The sequence below is a fragment of the Gouania willdenowi genome, chromosome 17, assembly GCF_900634775.1.
Source record: "Gouania willdenowi chromosome 17, fGouWil2.1, whole genome shotgun sequence".
Taxonomy (NCBI): Eukaryota; Metazoa; Chordata; class Actinopteri; order Blenniiformes; family Gobiesocidae; genus Gouania; species Gouania willdenowi.
The window spans coordinates 5,957,091-5,969,169 of NC_041060.1; the positions used below are offsets into that span (position 1 = coordinate 5,957,091).

Below are 12,079 nucleotides of genomic sequence, written 5' to 3' on the forward strand. Positions count from 1 at the left end.
GCAACGGATACTGAAGCTTAGTTGGTGCAGTGAGACGGGTTGTGGCGGGCACTGAAAATAAAATCCAGAACTTGATAGATATGAACCAGTCCCACATGTTTGGTTAGCTTAGCGTGTAGCTACCAGTTCCACATGTTTGGTTTGCTGAGCACATAGCCACCAGTCCACATATTGGGTTAGCTTAGCATGTAGCCGCCAGTCCCACATATTTGGTTAGCTTAGCACATATATCAACCAGTCCATATGTCTGGTTAGCTTTGCATATAGCCACCAGTCCACATGCTGGGTTAGCCTAGCAGGCTCAAAGGGTAAAGAGGCAGGGATAGTAAAATGAATCATCTTTGAAACATGAAACTGTTTCTCTGTGTTTCATCTTTTAGGTTCCTGAAACTCCGAGTGGAACCAGTAGAACCATTGAACTAGTAGAACCAGTAGAACCATTGAACCAGTAGAACCAGTAGCTCTCTGCTGGATGCCTCTCCCTGCTGGTCATGCTGAGGCCCCTCCTCCTTTGGCGCTCTGTGTGATGTCACTGAGGGGGGGGTGATGGGGGGCCTCCTGCTCCAATCACTGAGGGAATGAGCTCATGCACCAGGTAGGACCAGGTAGGCAGGCCATGACGCGGCTGATGCTGGGCCGGACCCTGGAGCGGATCTGTAAGGCGGTTCTACTGCTGTGTCTGATCCACTTCCTCATCATGATGATCCTCTACTTCGACGTGTACTCGCAGCGCTTCGACCTCTTCAGACGCAACGGCTCCAGAACCAACACTAACGTTAGCGCTGGCACCGCCCACCACTACTTCCTGTACAATGTGACCCGGGCCAACGCCACCGCGGCCTGCCTCACCACCTCACCTAGTCCACAGCCTGAGGACCAGCAGACGCCTTCTCCCAAACCACTGCCTCCCTGTCCAGAGAGTCCTCCAGGCCTCGGTGAGTCCACGCACCCCTCACTAGGAACCAGTAGACCAGGGGTCTGCAACCTGCGGCTCTGGAGCCTTGGCTCTTTGACTCTTTTGCAACATTAGAACATCAGACTCATTTAGAGTCATCACTACTTCCTGTTTGGGTAAAACAAGTGTTTTTGATGCATCTGTCATATTATATACAGTATATATTAGGGCCGAGAAAATTAGCACGTTAACAATTTGTTAATTTTTTTCATATTAACGCGTTAAAATTAATTGACGCGTCGTTTAAAGTTCCGTTTCCTGTAGCTAATGCTGCTACAGCCTGAGATAGCAATGGGAAACTCAAAACACATGCTTCTAAATGGACAGTTTAGCTTTAAATTATTAAGTTATGTGTGCATGTCAAAGGGGAATTTAATCACCACTGCAGTAATTCTTCCTTAACGTACCATCTACGAGGGAAGCGTTCGTGTTCAGCGGCGGCGGCATCAGGCAGACCCGGCGGATTGCGACAAACAACTCTGGAGGAGAAGCTTTCCAAACATATTAATGACAAATTAACCAATGCAATGGCTTGTTGGATAGCTACAAGTTGCCGTCCTACAAATTTTTATTGTTGAGGATGTGGGATTGCTTCAGGTACTTAAAATTTCAATGGAGGACCCCACGTATAAACTGCCTGCCAGAAAAACGATTCATTCAAAAATCGACACGCTGTACAACAGACCCCAGAAGACAGATAGTTATAGTGTTTACAGAGGGTTTCATACTGCCAAAAAATACTAGTCTTATTTGAACCAATGCATTTTTGTTACTGACGTTCTACTGCTGCTGTGAAAAATAACTGTACATTGTTTACATTACATAATTGCATTTGAAACAAAGTTTTAAATTAACTGTACAGCTGAGGTTCTAATTTTCTGTTCATTGTTTACATTATAGAATAGTACAGTGTTGCACAAACAATGTTTTGAATCACAAGAAATGTATTTGCTATAAGATTTGTCTTTTAAAGACGTATTAAGTTATTTTTTGTTACACTTCAGAGTTATTCACTTTCTTTGCAAATATTTGGTTAAAAAAACATTTTTTCCTACATTTTTGCATGTTTATCAGGAGCTGACAATGCAATAAACTGTGATAAATTGCTGGCATTTTTTAATCACAATTAATCGCAAATATATTTATTCAGATTCGCAATTAATTAGTTAATTTTTTCAAACAATTCCAGGCCCTAATATATATATATATATATATATATATATATATATATATTAGGGCTGTCACCTTAACGCGTTCATTGCGATTCATTAATTATAGGGAAAAAAACGTGCTAAAAAAACACTGTTAATCGTTTTTTTAGCACTCAAAACAGAACAAAACATCTCATTTCAAGAGTTCCCGGTATACCCATAATACTGATGCACAGGCTACAATACAAGACGGGGGACTACCATGTGACTACCGAGCTTCTCAACTTCGTTTGTGTTAATTTTGCCTTATAAAAACACCGGATGGAAAACACAAGCCCAGTTGTGTGCAAATCGAGCAAGAAAGTGTTTGCCGAACACCGGAGCTTTGTAGCCTCCACTACCACCTCAATGCTAAACATGTAGCAGCTAACACGGACACACGGGCAGTGCTAACTGCAACATGCTCCGAGCACGCCGTGTTGCCAAAACTGAACAAGATTACAGGGTTCAGAACCAAAATGAATAAGTTCCAATGTTTTATTTCATTTGTATTTTCTATTATTTGGAGATTGACATGAGTTCACAGCAATATTCTCCCTGATGGTCTAAACTAAAGCTTTTTGGAATCATCTCACTTAGAGTGGAATGTAAATATCTACAAGTCTTTTATAAAACAATAAATGACTTTATAAAGACACTTTGTTATATACTAATCTTTGAATCTGCCACAATAATGTGATTTAAATGATAATACCTCAAGTTGAGGGCATTTCTCAGCAATTTTTTGGTGCAATTAAAAATAAAAAAAGTAGATACATTTTTTACATAGCATAATTAATTATTCACACCATTTTTTAATCTCTTGACAGCACTAATATGTATGTATAATATATACAGTATGTGTGTGTGTGTCTGTGTTTACATAGTGAGTTCAGTCCAAAGGCTAAACTATGTTTCCAGGCCTGACTCAGTGTGTCATAAAATTGATTTAATGTGAGTGATTGACAATAATAATATTTACCTTTAAGGATCAATGAAGTCCATTGATCAGCTAGTGACTGATAAGCCTATTGAGCTCTGTTAGGTTCACTCAGTGTGTGCGTGTACTTGTGTACCTGCTCAGAATGTTGCAGCTGGGGGTCAAAGGTCACATGGTTTCATCACAGGCTGCAGCATCAGAGGTTTTACTGAACACACACACACACACACACACACACACACACACACTGAGAACCCACTGATTTACATTTCACACACACACTTGGTTGCCTCACAGCACCAGCTGACAGGTGGTGTGTGTGTGTGTGTGTGTGTGTGTGTGTGTGTGTGTGTGTGTGTGTGTGTGTGTGTGTGTGTGTGTGTGTGTGTGTGTGTGTGTGTGTGTGTGTGTGTGTGTGTGTGTGTGTGTGTGTGTGTGTGTGTGTGTGTGTGTGTGTGTGTGTGTGGGGCTGTAGTCAACCAAGGAAAAGGTTGGTGACCAAGACTATGGCACACGTAGGGATTAGTCGACCAAGAAAAAAAACCGTAGAATCAATGATCAGGTGCAGAGGAGGACGAGGAGAAAGATAAAGAGAGAAATATCTAGTTTTGGTCAAACATCAGATCAGCGCACTGGGGAAAAAACGCACATCAAACAGGTGTGCAGTGCGCGCCGTGGCGCCAGAGACAGCAGTGGATCTATTTACATAATCCACGTATCAAATATAAGGATAATCTATGTCCTTGTGCAGAAAAGGGATTGATTCAATAGTGGATGCTTGTGCTTCCCTCGCTGCTCTCTGCTCTGATCTGCCCTGAGGACAGTCCACTGCGCTGTCAGCTGAAGCGCAACACTTTTTTTTGCAGCGCTGCACGCACTTACACAGCTGTTGCTGGACATAGAATCATGTTTAGGCATTAAATAAATTATATTTGATATTTAATCCTTATCACCTATATACATGCAATGCATTTTTTTTTGTTGGTATTGAAACTGATACCATTGCTGGTCGACCAATGAAAATCTTGGTTGACCATGACGGCATCGACCAATTAGTCGACTAAACGATCAAAGTTGGCAGCCCTAGTGTGTGTTAGTATGTGTGTGTTAGTGCTCAGTAGTGTTGTGTGTGTGTGTGTGTTAGTAGTGTTTTTCCTCTGGTTGTATCTGATGGTTCATGCTGATCTCTGATTGGTCTACATACCGTAACATGACCTCTGACCTCAGTGTGTTCCTCAGGCCACGCCTCCTTCTGTGTTCAGTCCGCCAGCTTCTTCCTCTCTGATCACACTCAGGTTATTAGTTGATGTGTTTCAATGACATCCCTGGCTCTACACTACATGTAACATGTTATTAACATGTGTGAAGCTGATACTGAATGAATGATGATAATGATAGTAATATATGATAATGATAATAATAATAATACATAATAATATAATGATATATAATAATAGTAATAAGGCAACACCTCAGCATGAATGATGACTGAAACACTGACAGAACTTCATCTCTGTGTGTGTGTGTGTGTGTACGTGTTGGTGTTTAACTCTAACTGGTGACCGTTATAAGTGGTGACCAGCTTCTTCTTCTTCTCCTCCTCCTCAGTGGGTCGTTTACTGATTGAGTTCAGCTCGTTAATGACGATGGAACGAGTTCAGAAAGAAAACCCCAACGTCACCAACGGGGGGCGCTACACACCCCCAGACTGTAGAGCCAGATGGAAGGTCTGTTCTTCATCATCATCATCATCATCATCATCATCATTCCTCCCAGTGTGTGTTTTAAACTTCCTTCATAACATTAGTGTAGTGAGTGTGTAACTCTGATGATTGATGTGTGTGAGCTAGCATGTGGCTCAGTAGCCCCCCCCCGACTGATAGAACCCTAACCCATCATTAATGGTTAATAATCATTAATAATCAGGTGTTTGAGTGCCCCTCTCTCTCTCTCTCTCTCTCAGGTAGCCATCATCATCCCATTTCGTCACAGAGAAAATCACCTGAAATACTGGCTTCATTATCTTCATCCAATCCTGAGGAGGCAGAAGATCGACTACGGCCTTTATATCATCAACCAGGTAGAGACTAGCGAGCTGATTGGACGCTGGACACAGTCTTTATTTTAACAGACGGTTATTAGTTATTAGTGATGATGATGAGTGTTTAATATTAGAGATGAAGGTTGGTTTATAATCTCATCACAGAGACATGATGACAACATTGTTTTATAGAACAAGGGTTTAGTGTGTGTGCGTGTGTGTGTGCATGCACGTCAGGTGAACAAAGAGCTGTAATAAATCTGAACTTGATGAGATTTCTCAGTAACAGATGACGTCAGTGTGTGTAATCCTCTCCCTCTAATCTACACACACACACACACACACACACATTAAGTCATCCACACACACACATTAAATCCTGTGCATTGATGTTATGGATCTCTGTAGATTATATTTGTGCTGAGGTAATGAATGAAAACATCTTGGAAAAGTGGAGACCTATCTTAAAGGAGCGTAGGGCAGGATCTAGAAATCCTTAGCAACACTACGGTGGTTAGTGTGACTGCAACCATCAGCCAAGCCGCCGCAGGAGCGCGCATCAACTGTTTGTTTATCGCAGGAGCACAGCTGATAGTGTGTATAGAGGATGGATACCCGACCAAACCCTGACGTCACCGGACGGGTCAAGTTCGGGCAGGTATTTAGAACTGCGCGCAGCGTTCTTCCTTTCCTGCTGCAGCAGCCACAGCTGATGTAGCCCTGAAGAATGCTTCTTTAAATGTAAGTGAGAGCTGTGATTCACTTTGGATGAAGAATGGAGCAGAGGACAATTATAAAGGAATAATACACTGTTGAAACTTGGTGCTTACCACTAAAAACAAACATAAATATGTAATTTCTTTGAGAAAAAAAATAGGTTTTCACTGTCGGGTCGGACTTGGACGAGAAGATGCGGCTCGATCCGCATTCCAACTGTGACACGGTTATCTATTTACTCGCCATTCATGTGACTGTTTACTGCAAAACCTGTGCACATGCCTCAGCGTACATCTGTGGAACCAAACAGTAGTTTAGTCCACCGTGCTTGTCTTCTTTCAGTCTCCAAGCCGTTTTCTTCTCTTTCTGCTTCATTTCCGGGAGTGGGCCGCCTCTCCAAGCCGTCGAGAACGCGCACCAGCGTCTTTTGACTTCACGTCTGCAGAACTGCTCGGGGAAATTTGTACCCAGAACAGTTCCTGTTGCCAGAGAGCATGATATAAATTTCCATTGCTATGCAATGTTAAAAGGGAGTGGTTTCCTCCCACTGTCGCTAAATGCTTGTTCATGTGAATCTTGTTGGGTTTTTTATTTCATATTATGAATTTTTTATTTTGATAAGCGCATTGAGATGACTTTGTTGTAAATTGCGCTATACAAATAAAGTTGAATTGAATTGAACAGAAGTACAAAATGTATCACACAATCTTCAAGGCAAAAGGGAGAAATGTGTGTGGGCTCATTCTCTTTTGGTTTAGAGCGCTTCGTCACCCACTCGCATTAAAAAAAACTTAAAATGAATGTTTAGTTTTTCTTAAATCCTGCCCTATGCTCCTTTAAATATGATTATTGAACTATATTATAATTCAAAGCTGCTTTGAACAGGGTTTTTATTATTAATCACATGATCAGTTCACACTCGTCAGTAATTGTAGTGACTCACTGCTTTTTTTAGGCCCTAGGTTCCCAAAGTGAGGCATGGGGACCCCCAGGGGTACACAGATTGTCATAGGGAGTACATGAATATAAATGAAAACCATTGTAAAGTATAATATACAGTAAATCTAGCAGCAGTCAGGAGTCTCACACTGCCCTCTAGTGGTGACACACAAACGGTCTCAATCACAAAAACGCACAGATATGATGAGAGCTACATAGCTTTGTGCTAGCTAAACAGCGCTAAGTGTTTGGCACGTCCGCCTCACAGCTGAAGGTCCTGGGTTCAAGTCCTGGGGTAGACACTTGGGTCCTTTTTGTGTGGAGTTTGCATGTTCTCCCCGTGCTGCATGGGTTTCGTCCACAATCCGAAAACATGATGTTAGTCTCTCCATTGCCCTGTGATGGGTGTACCCCAGCCTAGCGTCCAATGAGAGGTGGAGATAGACACCAGCATTATTTGATTTTATTATTTTTAATATATTTTGTTGATCAACAGGATAAGTAAAAGTCAGAGACGAATTACCCTGTAGGTTTACATAATTATGTTTATTAAGTGTTCAGCAGTAGGAGGAACGTGGTTAGGGTTAAAGGTCAGCATGCAGAGCCATGATTGGTTAGAGTCTCATTATGTCTGTGTGTGTCCACCTCCAGCTGGGTGAGGAGACATTCAATCGAGCCAAGCTGCTGAACGTTGGCTACTCAGAGGCTCTGAAGGACTCAGAATACGACTGTTTCATCTTCAGTGACGTGGACCTGATCCCCATGGACGATAGAAATATTTACCACTGCTACGACCAGCCCCGACACTTTGCTATCGCTATGGATAAGTTTGGTTTCAGGTAATGTTATTATTATTATTATTATTATTATTATTATTATTATTGATCCACATGGATGATAGAAACATTTCTCACTGCTACAACAAGCCCCAACACTTTGGTATCCCTATGGATAAGTTTGGTTTCAGGCAACACACACTCATCATCTCTGTACCTTTATCAATAATAATATTATTATTATTATTATTATTAATATATCTCTATTATAATTTATCATCATTATCAATATTATTATTATTATCATTATCATTATATCTAATAAACCTCTGATATTCTCAGACTTCCATACGCTGGATACTTTGGAGGAGTTTCAGGTTTGAGTAAAAAACAGTTTTTGAAGATCAATGGATTCCCCAATGAGTACTGGGGGTGGGGAGGGGAGGACGACGACATCTACAACAGGTTTGTGTGTGTGTGTGTGTGTGCGCGCAAGAATGTTTCCTAGTGAAAACGCAAACGTTTAGTTACGTTTTGTCTGTCCGTTTCCACGTCAACGGCGTTTTGGTGCTTGAAAATTGGATTTGATAAAAAATGCTTCCCTCTCCATCTCCATGGTAACAGGGAAACAACACTTTCCGTGTCACAGCCAAGTTCACTGGTAGGCTGCAGAGCCTCAGAGGTTAGTCTTAGCTTAGGGTTAGGGTTAGCCCTAACTAACTTAGGGTGAGTTTACTACATGGTTTATTACATGTTTACTACATGGTTTATTACATGTTTACTACATGGTGTATTACATATTTACTACATGGTGTATTACATATTTACTACATGGTGTATTACATATTTACTACATGGTGTATTACATGATTACTGCATGGTGTATTACATGGTTTACTGCATGGTGTATTACATGGTTTACTACATGGTGTATTACATGATTACTACATGTTTACTACATGGTGTATTACATGTTTACTACATGGTGTATTACATGTTTACTACATGGTGTATTACATGTTTACTACATGGTGTATTAAATGTTTACTACATGGTGTATTACATGTTTACTACATGGGAGTATTGCATGTTTACTACATGGTGTATTACATGTTTACTACATGGTGTATTACATGTTTACTACATGGTGTATTACATGTTTACTACATGGTGTATTACATGTTTACTACATGGTGTATTACATGTTTACTACATGGTGTATTACATGTTTACTACATGGTGTATTACATGTTTACTACATGGTGTATTACATATTTACTACATGGTGTATTACATATTTACTACATGGTGTATTACATGGTTTACTGCATGTTTACTACATGGTGTATTACATGTTTACTACATGGTGTATTACATGTTTACTACATGGGAGTATTACATGTTTACTACATGGGAGTATTACATGTTTACTACATGGGAGTATTACATGTTTACTACATGGGAGTATTACATGTTTACTACATGGGAGTATTACATGTTTACTACATGGGAGTATTACATGTTTACTACATGGGAGTATTACATGTTTACTACATGGTGTATTACATGTTTACTACATGTTTATTACATGTTTACATGGTTTATTACATGGTGTATTACATGTTTACATGGTTTATTACATGTTTACTACATGGTTTATTACATGTTTCCTGGTCTCATGTAAACAAACATTGTTTAGGAAACATTGTCGTGTAAATGTTGAACTTTTTGGAAACAAAAACAAAACGTTTATCGTGTAAATAGGGCCTGATAGTGATTGCGTGGTGATGTTATTGTGTGTATGTGTGTTGTTGTGTAACAGGATCACTCTGATAGCGATTGTGTGTTGTTGTGTATTTTTGTGGAACAGAATCACTCTGAATGGGATGAAGGTGTCCAGGCCTGATGTTAGAATTGGTCGTTATAGAATGATCAAACATGAGAGAGACAAACACAACGAGCCCAACCCTCAAAGGTAACACACACACACACACACACACACACACACACAGTGTTCTAATGTCACATCTACAGTGGATTGGGAGTGAAAAACAGATGTTCATACTGTGTGAAGCTGAGGAGGTCAAAACGAAGACTCAGTGACTCATATACAGACTGTCGTGATATATATTGTGCAACAGTGAATGTTTTTATTATTGATGAATAGGATTCACATCAACTCAAACTATAATAATAATAATAAATAAAAAATGTCATTTATAATGCACTTTTCATTTCAAGGAATCTCAAAGTGTTACATTTAAAAACACAAAACAACTACATAAGATTTAACACTTAAAAGCTTTCATTTTTGCAGATGCTACAGATGTTATTGCATATGTTATAACAGATGTTATTTCATCTGATATAACATGCTTGTGATGTTATAATATCTGTTGTTACAGATTTTATTACATATGTTATAACATATTTTATTACATGTTATTGCATATGTTATTGCATGTGTAGTACAGATGCTACATATGTTGTAGCATATGTTACATATGTTATTACATATGTTGTAACAGATGTTATAGCGATGTTACATATGTTATTACATATGTTGTAACAGATGTTATAGCGATGTTACATATGTTATTACAGATGTTACATTTGTTGTTGCAGATGTTATTACAGATGTTGTTACAGATGTTGTAGCGTATGTTATAGCAGATGTTACAGATGTTATTACATATGTTGTAACAGATGTTATAGCAGATGATCATTGTGGTTCTGTGTGTCTGCTTTAGATTTAATAAGATCCAGAACACAAAGAACACTATGAGGAAGGATGGGATCTCATCTTTGAGCTACAGGCTGGTCCATGTGAGGAGGTTTCCTCTCTACACTAACATCTCAGTGGAGATAGGAAAACCTCCTCCACGGCCCTTCAAAGGATAGAGACAACCAATCAGCTTCTCTCTTTGGTTCTGAGGACGTGGGAAGGTTTGGACTCTGGAGGACTCTAAGACCCTGGGGAGTCAGAGACTCTGGAGGTGGGAGAGGAGTTTAATTTCAAGCTTTGCCTTTTTTCTGAGATCAAACAGGAGGATTTAATGACAACAAAGACACTTTTCTAAAGGATCACTCTTCTCTTCTTCTGTTTCTGGTTGAATGTGTAACGTGCCTGCATCTCACACACACACACACACACACACACACTTTTTATCCACACACCTGTTGATCATGGTCTGAGAAGGTACCACGTGTAACACATCAAACTAACATCAAGTCTTCCTTTGTTTTCCTGTCACACCACAGGAGGTTATTATTATTATTATTATTATTATTATTATTATTATTATTATTATTATTATTATCATCCATATAAACAGTCATTGATGTTATAAATTATATCCTACAGATCATTCAGATTACATATTATTGATCATACAGATATTGATTATGTTAGTTTTTAACACTTTTTATATAACCAGACTTTGTCTATACATTTCTGTGTGTTTTGTTTGTGGATGTATTTACAACATAAACATCAACGACTGTTGGCTTTTATAAATAAATTAATAAATATTAAAAAGGAAGAGAAAAATGCACAAAAAGCTCCTGTTTTTCAACATTTGGTATATTCTCATCTGTTCCTCCAATGTTTTTATTAACTGAGTTAAAGCAGCTGATCTGAAGTAAAGAATGAGGAGCTCAGAGGAGAGCAGAGACTCCTCCATCAATGTGCGTGTGCGCCAATTTGACTTTAGTAACTGTTAGAGACTCGGCATTAAACACACACACACACTCTCTTTATAAAAACAGTTTCTCTTCAGTTCATAAACCATTTCATTAAAATCTCACAAATACATTCCAAACTGTTTTTGTTTGAGATTAAAGAGACATGGTCGGATCAATTGATCAATAGGGCTGAAACAAACTTTTAGATTTATCAAACGTACTGAGATCAAACATGTTTCAGGTTTATTATTTAGCTGAAATCATTGAGTCTGCTGATCAGTATTGATCATATTCTAATAAAGCAGTGATTTCAGTATTGATCATATTCTAATAAAAGCACAAACAGATGTTACACGTTGTACCTTCACTGCTTCCTTTGTGTTTATTTCACATTAAAATAGTTTGTATTTTTACTGGTACAGATTGAACATGCAGTAAAGTGCATGTGAACGTGGACGCTGAGATAATTAAGATAAACCATCAGAGAAACACTTTGATAACACACACACACACACACTTTATGTTTGTACAAAACTAACCACAAAGAAACCCTGTGAAGACAAATTTATTAAAACAACTTCTCCTCTCAGTGTTAGAAATGAACCTTATAATAAAATAATAATAATGGGATGATCAGTAATTAACACACCGCTCTATTAACGTTATTTATTTGTGATCAGAGACTTTAGTTTGATCTGCAGACGTTTGAATCTAAACCAATATCTTTTTGTTTTTTTTGTACATCGAATGTTTAAAGGATTTTTTCTTCTTAAACACGTCGTGTCATATCAGACTTTTCTATACGATCAATAAACCTGATTCTTTGCGATCAATAAG

The 12,079-nt window shown here is 38.9% G+C and overlaps 1 protein-coding gene across 1 annotated transcript; it reads left to right on the forward strand.

Moving 5' to 3' along the window:
• Positions 1 to 427: 427 nt before the first annotated feature.
• On the forward strand, positions 428 to 10,642 carry LOC114479307 (beta-1,4-galactosyltransferase 2-like). Its single transcript, XM_028472917.1, has 7 exons — positions 428 to 935; positions 4,694 to 4,812; positions 5,049 to 5,165; positions 7,434 to 7,621; positions 7,901 to 8,023; positions 9,429 to 9,533; positions 10,309 to 10,642. The coding sequence occupies exons 1-7, from the start codon at positions 587 to 589 to the stop codon at positions 10,457 to 10,459; spliced, it is 1,152 nt and encodes a 383-aa protein (XP_028328718.1). The 5' UTR covers positions 428 to 586; the 3' UTR covers positions 10,460 to 10,642.
• Positions 10,643 to 12,079: the final 1,437 nt, after the last annotated feature.

Bases quoted from the DNA above. Each gene is read 5' to 3' on its own strand.
- LOC114479307 (XM_028472917.1), top strand. From the start codon at position 587: ATGCACCAGGTAGGACCAGGTAGGCAGGCCATGACGCGGCTGATGCTG. The intron at 936-4,693 runs GTGAGTCCACGC...CCTCCTCCTCAG, and splicing joins AGAGAGTCCTCCAGGCCTCG to TGGGTCGTTTACTGATTGAG. The intron at 9,534-10,308 runs GTAACACACACA...TGTCTGCTTTAG, and splicing joins AACGAGCCCAACCCTCAAAG to ATTTAATAAGATCCAGAACA.